Here is a 12156-nt window from a genome sequence, read left to right as displayed (position 1 = left end):
CCCTCAGCCCGGCCTGCACCCTCTCGCAGTCTGGGATCCCTTGGGGGATGCCCGACTGATGGCTTAGGCCCGAGGCAGCTCCTGCGTTGAGCGGGATCAGGCCAAAACTGCTCTTCAACATCCACCACGGGGTCCCGGATTGCAAGAGGGTGCAGGCCAGGCCAAGGAACCCACCTGTGCATGATTAGGCTGGGGAGGGACACGGGAGGTTGGCCAGCCGCGGTGGGGCTGCGGGAGGGTTCCAGGGCATGTCTGGCCCATCTCACTCAGTCCTGATTGGCCAGACCCCAGTAGCAAGCTAACCTACCGTTCAGAGCATCTGCCCCCTGGTGGTCATTGCAGGTCATAGCAACTGGTCAACCAGTTGACTGCCCCCTGATGGTCAGGGCACGTCATAGCGAGCAGTTGAGTGGCCTTAGCATATTATTAGCATAGTATGCTTAGATTGGTTGAATGGACAACCAGATGACCGGACACAGCATATTAGGCTTTTATTATATAGGATTACAGTGAGGACACAAATCAGGGACTATAAATTGTTTAAATTTAAGAAAAATTTCTTAGGTCTTCATTGGGTTGTGTTTGCTAGACTAGACTCAGAAACAATCAGGTTATGGCAGAAATTATTTGTTGACTGAATAATGACAGTTTTCATGGTAATGGAGGAAATACCTATTTAAGGCTAAATTTGGAATTGTTTCTGTCTTTTGCTTCAATTAAAATAAGTTTCTACTTATAAATCTCTGTTGCCACTTGTGACCCCAACTTGCTCATAATTTATTTTTCTATTACCTTTCATCCGATGGATGGATGAAGGATTAGTCAGTTTGATAATTGAACTTGTAACTGAAGTTTATGTATTAAATGATTAAAAAGCTTGTTAACTGGTAGATTTTAATGTTATCCAAATTATAATGGATGTTTAAAAATGCATTATGATAACGTTTTTTGTTGACTTGGTATAAAGTTATCCTTTTTGTTTGAACCTTGTATCTAAAAACAAAAAGTTCTATAAATGGTTATTTTCTTTTATAGGTGGTAGATCATCAAATGCAAAATTGCCCTCGGTTCCAGCAGTTGGTTCAGTTCCACAAGACCAAGTTTCAAATATGAGGTATTCAAGCTACTGATCTGGATGTTTGTGATTTATTACTTTAAAATTTCTACATATAGTTATTTAAAAAATTATTTGTTTCTATTTTTAAAAACTTATGTGATATTTAGTAACTTGCAAATATTTTAGGGGTTTTATTTATTTATTTTTTCATTGACTTTTAGAAAGAGAGGAAGAGAGGGAGAGAGAGAGAAACATCATGTGAAAGTGAAACTGCTGCTTCCTGCAGATCCCTCACCTCTTTAGAGATGAGATGTAAAAGTTTTATGAGAAGTGGCTGTTTGTGATTAGTAAATGCTACATGCATAGCAAATATTTAATTACACAGATAATAGTTTATGGCTTATTTTTTATAGGATTGTAAACTGAAAGTTTAAAATTTGCTATTCCTCTTCCATAAATAAATTGCTGGGGAAAAAAAGTTATAGCCAGTCAACCAAAGCCACAGTGATACTGAATTATAGATAGTTTTTTTTTTGTTTTTTTTTTTTTTGCTGTCATTATTGTTGTTTAATTGGGAATATATTTCAAATTCTAATTTGGAATTCTGCGACTATTTTCCACCACTAGAACCCCCGTGGCTGAGTTCTTAATCCTTCTTACCACAGCTGGAAAATTCATAGCACTCCACAAATACAGTCACTTAGGTGGTGCAAGTGTAGGCTTGCAGTTGTGGTATCATCAGGGGTATAAGAGGCTCTAAGAGATAAGTAAATACTTGGAAAGAGATGGTTATTCACAATAGAATTTTCCAGCGGCTTACCAGGTAATGGTTTCAGTAACAACTTTAGTTGGTAGTATGAATAGGAAGTAGTCCTTATGTGAATAGTATGTAAGTAGTGGCTGTTTGTGTATATGTTTGGTTTACAAGTTAGAAACTAAAGGTGTGGGTACCTCTGAATTTCCTGAAAGTCAGAGGGCTTTTTTTTAAAAACAAAAACTAATTTAATATGTAAGTATATGTGTACATATGTGTTTATTTGTGTATACATATATATGTGAATATATATGTTTAGTCAAAAAGACATTAATGTGTAAATTGAAATTATTATTAATGTGTTAGTAAAGTATACTGTTTTCAAATGAAAAGTTCAGATTATATTAGAAACAAATTGTTTCAGAGATAGGTATCAAAAGAATATAAACTGATTATTTTGGTTCATAACCATTTATTGAGTCTCTACTATATGCTGCAGTTGAGAACTTAGAAATGAAGATAGTTCTTGAACTGGAAGTGCTGATGGTTTGTGGTGAATAGACAAATGTGATAAGGACTTGATAGAGTTTGTTTAGGTTATAGGGCTAAAATCGAGTGATCTGACCTGGCTAATTATAAGACATCCAACAAGAGCTGATTCTTGGAGTGGTTGTTTGTCAAGGCTGGGGGGTGGCTATGGAAAACAGAATAAAACAAGGATAGTCCAGGCAGAAGGAATGGTATGCATAGTGATAATGAGTCTTTAGGTGGCTTTTAATTTTTCATTGCTGTGGGAACACATTTTAAAAACTAGAAAATGGATAAATTCTACTGAATAATTCAGGGAACCTAACATCTTTACATTAGCATTACAGAGAGGCTTGAACATGCTTTGGAAAAGGCAGCTCCTCTTCTGCGAGAGATTTTTGTGGATTTTGCACCTTTTCTTTCTCGGACACTTTTGGGTAGCCATGGACAAGAACTACTTATAGAAGGAACAAGTAAGTGGTTTTTCTTTATTTCATTTTCATATAAAAATATTTAAATTTCAAGATTAAAAACTTAAATGGATAATAAGAGATGCATGGATTTTTAATTTTTTTAGAGGTGTTTTCAACTTTTAACAATGTTTCTCATAGTCTGTACCTTGCAAAAAATATGTCTATTCTAATCTATTCATTTTTTATCAGTGATTTGAATGAAAGAGAAATTTATATACTGAACTGAGGAACTAAGAGTTTTTGTTTTTTAAAAATTAACTATGAGAATAGAGAATTGGAGAGACTAGTGTTATCGTAATTAGTGGGGCATTTACCTGGGGTTTTACTTGGACTTAAGATCCTTAGAAACAACAGTGTATTGCCACATATTAGGAAAATGAGGAATGCATTTTTAGTCTCTATTAGTAGCATTCTTTTTACAGACATTTAGAAATAACAGTAGTATTGTACACTATCCTGCTTACATCATACATAGATTACTGGGTCTTTTCTATGTAGTATAGCTTGAAATTGTGTTAACCTTGGTAGCATGCAGAAGTAGTTTACTGAGAGAATTGAAAACCATGCTATTTGTGGAAAGGATGAGGAATATTGGGACATTTTAAAAGTTTATTTTATTTAGGGCACCTGCCATGTAGTAATTGTCTTCAAATATTAAAGAGGGTAACTAAACCAAGTGAAAGTCAACTTACTTTCTTCAGACAGCAGATACCAGTTCAGTGGAGAAAAATTAGTTCTATTTAAGAGTTTAATAATCTGACTTCAAAATACCAGTCTTCATCTCATAACTAATTTTTCAAAGGAGAACCTAGAGGACTTTCATCAGTGATAATGTGAAATTGACTTTTGCATTCGAAAGTGTTTTGACTAGATGTTTGCTAAATCTGGCTTGTCTGTGCCATGGTTAATGGCTTAGGATTAGATACTTAGATTCTCCTAATCTGAAAATTTCATTATCATCTCTGCTGTAGATGTATATGGAATTGTGCTGAGCAATTCATTTCCATATAGTCAAATAGTAGCATTGAATTCATTTGAAGAAGAAAGTTTAGGTTTTAGAAATGTTTAATTAAGTTTGGGGTGAAAATTTATTTTACCTGCTGCAAGATATAATTTATTTAGCCATGAACTTTTTGACCTAAGGAAATAATACAATTTGAAAGGAATTGAATTGAAAAATAGAAGGTCTTTTCCCTAAATTATATTTCACATATCAAATATTTATTTTTTAAAGTGATATGACAACTTATCTATATTTTATTTCATTACTCTAAACTAAATGTATTAATTATAGCCTCTTGGTGTAACAAGACATTGTTGCTTTTTAGTTGGTTTTTGAATTTTATAGTAAATCCAACAAAATAGGATCACCTTAGATACTCAGAAGTAGTAAACTTGCCAATTCACGATCCCTCAACATTTTTTACTGGTGAATTCTAATAAAATAATAAGGAAGATGATGTATTATTAAACAGAAAAGTTTTGAGTAGAGGTGATCGTAGTGTGGTACAGTAGAAAAAGCATTGGACTAAAAGGCAAGAGACCTTTTATGTTTATTTTTTTAAAAATATATTTTTATTGATTTCAGAGAGGAAGGGAGAAGGAGAGATAGAAACATCAATGATGAGAGAGAATCATTGAGGCTGCCTCCTGCAGGCCCCACACTGGGGATAGAGCCCACAATCTGGGCATGAGCCCTTGACCAGAATTGAACCTGGGATCCTTCAGTCTGCAGGCTGATGCTCTAATCACTGAGCCAAGTGTGAGACCTTTGTTTTAATTCTGGCCTTGCTACAGACTAGCTGTGAGACCAGGCACTGGTAAAATTATCACTTTTAAAATTTTTAAATGTTTTTTTTTAATTAAAATACTTTAAACTAGTATTTTAAATATTTATAAAGTAGAAAATGCAATATTAGTGAACTTATTATTACCAATTACCAGAATTGTCTTCGTTTTGCCAGTAGTTTCTTTTATTTACCTCCTTTTTTTTTGCTATAGTATTTAAAATAATCCCAGACATCATGTTGACTCACCTCTAAATAATTCATAAAATCATGTAAAAGTATTTTCTTACATAGTTATAATTGCTGCTATAACACCTAATATTAATAATACAGTTCCATAAGGATATCAATACTCAGCTCATATTCATTTTTATTTAAAAGATGTATTTTTATAATTTATTTGTTCTGATTAAGATCTAAACAAAATCAATTTATTGCATTTGGTTATGCCTCTTATGTCTTTACCGGAGGCCCGGTGCATGGATTTGTGCACCGGTGGGGTCCCTTGGCCTGGCCTGTGGGGATCAGGCCAAACCAGCTCTCTGACATCCCTCGAGGGGTCCCAGATTGCGAGAGGGCGGTTCTCAGGTGACGCACCCAGGAATTATGCTCCCTTCTCTCTGGTTCTGGGTGCGTTGCCCGAGAACCACTGCTGCCAAGTCACCTCAGCTCGGCAGCTGCTGGGTTGAGAGTCTGCCCCCTGATGGTCAGTGTGAGTCATAGCTACTGGCCAGTCAGCTGGTCGCTTAGGCTTTTATATATATAGATTAATGTCAAATAGTTTGTCCCTATTTCCCTTTTGTTTTCATGCTGTTGACCTACTGAAGAAATCTGGTTGGTTGGTTGTTCTGTAGAATGTTACATGATTTGGTATTATGGCTGCTGCTTCTTGGTTATGTCCTCTAATGGTTTCTCTATCCCATGTATTTTCTGATGACTAGAAATTAGATTTAAAAGTTTAATTAGATGTAATACTTCATAGTACATCATGTGTAGAATCACATATTTTATAATTGCTTACTTTCTTATTAAAACTTCTGATAATGTTTATGACCATCCCATTCTTTCTGTAAATTATTTAAGGTGATTAAAAATGTATATATATATAAATATATATTAAAAGGTTTGTTTTATTCCAAATGATAAATGGTCATGACTGTTTTTCATGGAATACTTGAGAGTTTAGATAGATCAGTGTGTTCAGATGTTGCTAGCTTAATATCCGGTAAATAATTTAATATTTATGAGTTTAGTAATAAGGAAAAACAATGGTAATAGAGCTGGGATAAATAGTCTCTGGTGAAGAAATTGTAGTTGTCTTTGGTTATGAAACTCCAGAAGTGTGTAAACTCTGGACTTAGCAACTTGGGTTTGTCTTCTTTGAAGAGACTAAAATTCCATATTTTTGAAAAACCAACCAAAAGTAAAAACAACCAAACCGAACCCAACTTTCGTGCTGGGAGCCTTTTAGGGAAGTCAGATCATGGGCCTATTCAGACATCTGAGCTTACATTAACTTGTTCTCTTTCTAATAATTGGTATAATAATAGAATGTGTGTGTATATGAAATAAAAATTGATACTTATGCAACAACTTACAACTTGACTGCAAATGTTATTTTATGGTCTTCCTTTGGATAAGCCTTAGAGTATGAGTATAAATCTGAAGACTAGATTTAGAGGTTTATAATTCATTTATTGCTTTGTCATATATGCAGCCAGTGTCATCCAAAGGCAAAAGTTTAGGTAAAAAAATAGAGATGTGATTAAGTTGTGTAATCTCAAACACAGTCCTTTATTGGGATTATCTCCTGTTTATACACTCCCAAGGTTCTACATTTGTGTTTGCAGTGACAGTGCCCTCTGGGCAGGGAGCTTAATATTAGAGGTGTAATATAAGGTATCTTTCATCTTCTGACGCTCTTATTTAAAACTTAACATACTATATCCATCCTGGCCCTACTCCCCATCTTTTAGAAATATACAAAACACCACTCCAGTAAACTTACGAATTGTTTAATCAAACTATGAAATTTTATTTGATATTTTACTATTAACTCACAGAGTAGTGCATATACTGTTGCTGAATCTTCACATCCAACTACGTAGCATCAACCTTCTGATTTGCTAACCTTTATTATTGATAAATAAGACTAAAATGTATAATTATTTTTAAGTCTATAAATATTGAACTAAGCTATGATCTTTTGTTAAGGGGACAAAAGATCACGTATAACTTTCAAACTTTGGATGGCCCAAGATTGTTTTTATTATAATTGTTCATTATCTGAGTAGATAGAAAAGACCTGTACCAGATGCGAGCCCAAATACTATGCTGTAAAAGGAAAGTTGGTAGGAATTTTGATAACTCTAGAATTGAGCAATAAGAATAATTACCTAGTTGTAGAAAGATCTGAATTTACTTGTTGGAAGTAGTGGATTTTGTAGTTGAAATATATGGAACTTCCTGTAGTTGGGTTATATTCTATGAAAATTGACAAGGTTTCAGACCAGCAGAGGGCTTCACCAGCAATGAAGAGTGGAGTATTGCTATGCCCTTTCTTTCAGCCACGTCATTAGTCAGAGGAGGTATGCTCTTAGCTGTAGGGAAATCACAATTTAGTTAGTGACCTGCTTGCTTAATGAAACGATGAGACATTTAGAAAAAATGGTTCTAACTTTTCTAAAAGGTGAAGGGGGTGAGCAACCTGTTTAACTTGAATGTTGCTTGTAAGGTTGAAGAATGCCAACATGTGTCATCAGAAGGTATGAGGGATCATGACTAAAATAAGGAAGAAGAAAGAACTAGAGCAAGGAGACTAAAGAAAGGGGATAAAATGGGATAGGGTGCCTGCAAGAAAGATAGAAGGTAATTCTGTAAATTGTGTGAGGGCCACCAGTAATTTTTAGTTGTTAATCCCTGGAAACTAAACTTATGTTTGCCTAGAACAATGTAGAATAAAAATTACAATTTTCCTGATTATTAGTAATGTAACTTAGTAATTTAGTGCTTTTAATTATTGGCATTACTTTTTAAGGGTACTGTTATAAAATGCTTTTTGGATTAACTACTTTAGATTTTATTGGTAATCAAAACTAAAGAATTCTTTAGATAATTGTATAGCAGTTCCTTCCTGAGATATTTTTGGTGAACCCAAATGAAACATAAAAGAGCAAATGTAAATGAATTTATTTATAAGAAATCAAGAATATACAACAGACAACGGCTTGCACTTCTGTTAAGGTTTAGTGTGAGGTCACAGGTCAAGGTACTAATAAGAGTGTTTGGGATGTCTGCTGCCATGAAACAAAATGGAAACTTGATTGATAGCTAGAGGGTTGAAGGGAGAGAGTGTGGTGGAGAAAGCAAAGGTCAGGGAGCCATTTCCCTTCTCTGCATGTATAACAATCACCTCTCCCCAAAACAAAATGTAGATGATATTGATCAATATGGCATATGTTGTGCACATTTCTTTAAGTATTGTGAAATGTCATTATATATGAAGTTGTAACAAATGTTTTAGTAGTTTGAAAGATGAAATGAAATAGTTTATAAAAAATTTGGTAGGTTTGATGCCAAGTTTAAAGTAATTATAGAGTACCTTATTTACTCATGATAAAATGTGTATGTTTTTGGTTTTTAAGACATGTTAAATTTTATATTAAAACCCAATTTGGCAAAGATGTATAACAAATTCCTCATATTTGTTTTTTACTTTGTAATTTTTTTTTTAAATTCTCTTTAAAATAGGTTTGGTTTGCATGAAGTCTAGTAGTTCAGTTGTGGAGTTGGTTATGCTACTGTGTTCACAGGTGAGTGACAAGAATAATGTTGATTTAAAAGTGAATTTTCACATGAATTATTTTACAAGGAAATTATAATGGTTTTATTAGAAATTTTTGTTATAATAGAGTTTTGAGTTTGCAGTTTTAAAATAATGTTATTTGTATTATAAGAGGATTACTCCTTGTCTTTGATACTAATGAATAACTGAAGTTAAAACAGATAAATTGGATAGATGAAATAGAAACAGCATTTTAGAGTCACATTAAAAATGTTCAGATCAAATGGTCTTGAGATGGCTGAAAGTTTTTGCTGTGTGTATTAAGGTTATAGAAACAGATTTATTTCTGTACCTTGTGGAGTACCACTCTTGACTCTCCTGGGAATAGTGGGTTTACTTCCCTTTTGTGCAGAGGATATAAAATGAGTAATAAATAATTTTGAATTCTTGTTATTGCTAATTATTTTTGACATGCAGAGGAGATTTGGGAAAACATCAACAAAATATGGCAGCCATCATAAGATGTAGTAAATAAATTTCTAAAAGCAAAATTACTTTCAATGTTCAGGAACCTTATATCTCATGTGGTAAATTTTAATAATTTCTTTCTTAAAAACTTACATTAAAATCATGTATCCTGTAATGTTCTCTTTTTTGTTTTTCAATTAAATAGATGAATGTTTTTATTGAGAGTTTTCTTTGTAGCCTTTTAAAAATGATATCTTGCTGGTAGTAAATTCCCCTACTTAAAACTTTAAAATAGCCTTTTTTAATAGGAAGGGTATTGGTCTAGAGGTCAAGGGTTCTGACCCATTTCAAAACCTTTGACCTTCATTTACAACTCTCATGGTTTACTTGCCTGACGAATAAGGATAATGCAAAATTAATGTTTCTTTGCATCGATTTATTCATTTTAGTGTCTATATTGCCAAATTTACTTAGACTGTGCTGATGGACATTTCATGAATACAAATTAAAGAATCATAGAAGGTGTGAAAAATCAATACTATGCATTGTCAATAAAATGCAATAAGAACAATTACTTCTAGAGATTACACTTAATGGATTTTTATAATGAACTTGTAGGGAGTAGTTATGTTTCTAGTGGGCTTATTATTCTTAGATTTAGTGAGATTCATGTTTTGTAATTTAATCATCTTTTACAGAAAACTTCTTTAAAAGCTGCCTGGATAAAATTTCTCATTAAGTAATCTGAATTGAAATAATTGCACGATTATTGGTGGGATGGTAGTTACCATATGCCATTCTTATACTGATATGAAATTACCCTTACTTTTAAAAAGCATTTGCTTACAGTTTTGTGTGTTTCTTCACAGGAGTATGAGTTTATTGTTTATAGTGTTATAATTTTTCAAAGGTGAATTTTGATCATGAAGTTTCACTTTCTAGTGTAAAAGAATTGAATACATTCTTGATACAGGAAAGCTATTTCAGATATAGTATATTACATAGTTGAATGCAGAAGCTGAAAAGATAAAGAATGACATGTTTTAATACACCTATTTGTCATGTATGTCACAGTGCTGTTTAATATTAATCCAATCAGATGGGATATGAAGCTTACTATGTAGAGTAAGTTGCAAAAGTCAGATAGTCTCAAGGTTTTTGTTTGAATAAAATACATTATTGGTTATTTGAAGTCCTTCACATTTTTTATGACTTCTTCAAAAGTCCCATGGCATTTCTATAAGATGTTGCACAGTGTGAAAAATGATGTGAAAAATGAAGCCAGAATTAGCTCCAGATGTATACAGATTGTTCCAGGGTGATAATTACATTTTTCACTTTGAATTTTCCTAATTCAAAGAGGTCAGATTGGCAATCACAAAAGTGATTTATTTTGTTAAGAAGTGAACTATCTTTTCCACATGAAAGCTTAAGAGATATGAAATTGAATTTGAAGTCGACATTTTGCAGATACTGGGTGGGGATGCCTTGAGTTTGATTGATAATTTTTTTTAGTCTGAGATAGGGTGGGAAGTGAAAAGCTAGCATCCTGCTAAAATTTTAATTAATTTTTTAAGAGGAGATGGAGAGGATTGAGTGCCAAAGATCGAAAGATCAGGTCAAAAACTCTTTTTTTAATCACATAAATAATGGGATATGCTTATGAACTTAATATCTGCAAATTTGATTTAAAACTTTACAAATTAGTTGGTGTTAATTTCATGACAGTCAGCCATCTTCTGATTATTTTTCTTGAATTCATTCAAAGCTTATTTTTTTGCATTCTTTTAAACATGCTACTAAAAATTATCCACATTTTATTACAAAAGAGAGTATAGAGTCTAAATTTAAGAAATGAGGAAATGATCATATTTAATTTGCTTTCATTAAGAACAAACAGGGCACTATATAATTTCTTAAAGCTTCAAGTAAGGATTATATTTTTTAATATCCACTCTTTAATTAATAGGTTGATTGGAAACCATGTCATACTTTATCCCATTTAAGTCTTAACCTTATTTAGGCAAAATGTTTTTAGTTTTGAAAAGCTTTCTTAAAATACTCAGCATTATATTTTTGAGTAAAAACATATTTAAGGTTTATTAAATTAGGTTATTCATGTATTAAATTCCATATAAAATAATTTAAGAACTACTTAAGCTCCTATACATGATTTATATCTTACTTAAAATAAGACTGTCTACTTTCTTTAGAAAACTGTGTACTCTCTGATGTACAGAAGAAAATTGAACAAGTTCTCAATTATATTTCAGATTCAGCTTTTCACAAACATGTAACTTGTTTGTTCCTGGTATTTGTTGTGTAGGTGTATAAACTTCATAGAACTCTATACAAATTTAAAGAAAATGTTAAACAGTTCAAGTAATATTACTATAGTGTTGTGTAAAGTGTTTGTATCTTGCTCATTTGACATTAATATTATTTTTGAAAGAATTGACATTGCATTCAAGGCCACTTTATAAAAGCGTTGTGTTGCTCATCCTAATTCAGTCTGACATACATTCCAATAACACTACCTCCCTTCTTGGGTTTAAAGCTAAATTTATGACTGTGCATTGTGAAGTGCATCATTTAAAAATGGTTTCAACCCAAAACATCTAATAAATAAATAATGTGTATGGCTACTCAGTAGTAGACTTTCTAGACTAGAAATCATTCCATCGGATACTCAACAGTCCACTATCGGAGAGGGCTGTCAGATAAATCTTATGGTAGCTGCACTCATGTCCTGTAAATCACATATTATTGTCTGAGCCTTCTGCCAGGTCATCTATTCTTTTCCCATTTATCAGAAATGCATGGAGTATATAGAAAAACTAGAAGTACCATGTAGTCTGGCCTGGCATCCTGTCTGAGTAATTAATCAGCAACAAAAGTTAATTGAAAATACTGTGTTAATGTGATTTTTTTTCAAAAAAGTTTTATCAAAATATGTAGATAGTTGTCATGGGAAATATTTTATTCACATGAAGGTGATAGAAAGGTTGGTCATTTTTGATTCAAGGGTTACTTTCTATACCTCAGAATTATGAATTTAAAAATGATAATATTCATGATATGAACCATATATCACTATTATTATGATTCTTTTGTGTCAGTTTTGTACTTTGAATTTTTTTGAATTGATTTAAAAAAAATCTTTATAGAAAATGTTCCTCTTTTTCTTCACTCTCCTATAATTTCTCCAATTCTGGTTTCCTTCTCCTTTTTGAATTTATCCTTTGTAAATATGTGATATTAACATTACTACTCTTGACTTTTTACTTTATGACCTTTACCTTTTT

At 32.6% G+C, this 12156-nt stretch overlaps 1 protein-coding gene across 3 annotated transcripts in view; it reads left to right on the top strand.

The window, feature by feature from the left end:
- LRBA (LPS responsive beige-like anchor protein) overlaps positions 1 to 12156 on the top strand; it is a 526493-nt gene that overhangs the window by 97976 nt on the left and 416361 nt on the right. For all 3 annotated transcript variants that reach the window (XM_080671788.1, XM_080671787.1, XM_080671786.1), the window contains exons 28-30: positions 1036 to 1114; positions 2679 to 2812; positions 8350 to 8411. In XM_080671788.1, the coding sequence (XP_080527914.1) occupies positions 1036 to 1114; positions 2679 to 2812; positions 8350 to 8411 (275 nt within the window). The remainder of the gene's footprint in view (positions 1 to 1035; positions 1115 to 2678; positions 2813 to 8349; positions 8412 to 12156) is intronic.

Source organism: Plecotus auritus (assembly GCF_963455305.1).
Source record: "Plecotus auritus genome assembly, chromosome: 6".
Classification (NCBI taxonomy): domain Eukaryota; kingdom Metazoa; phylum Chordata; class Mammalia; order Chiroptera; family Vespertilionidae; genus Plecotus; species Plecotus auritus.
This window is presented reverse-complemented; position numbering and strand designations above follow the sequence as displayed.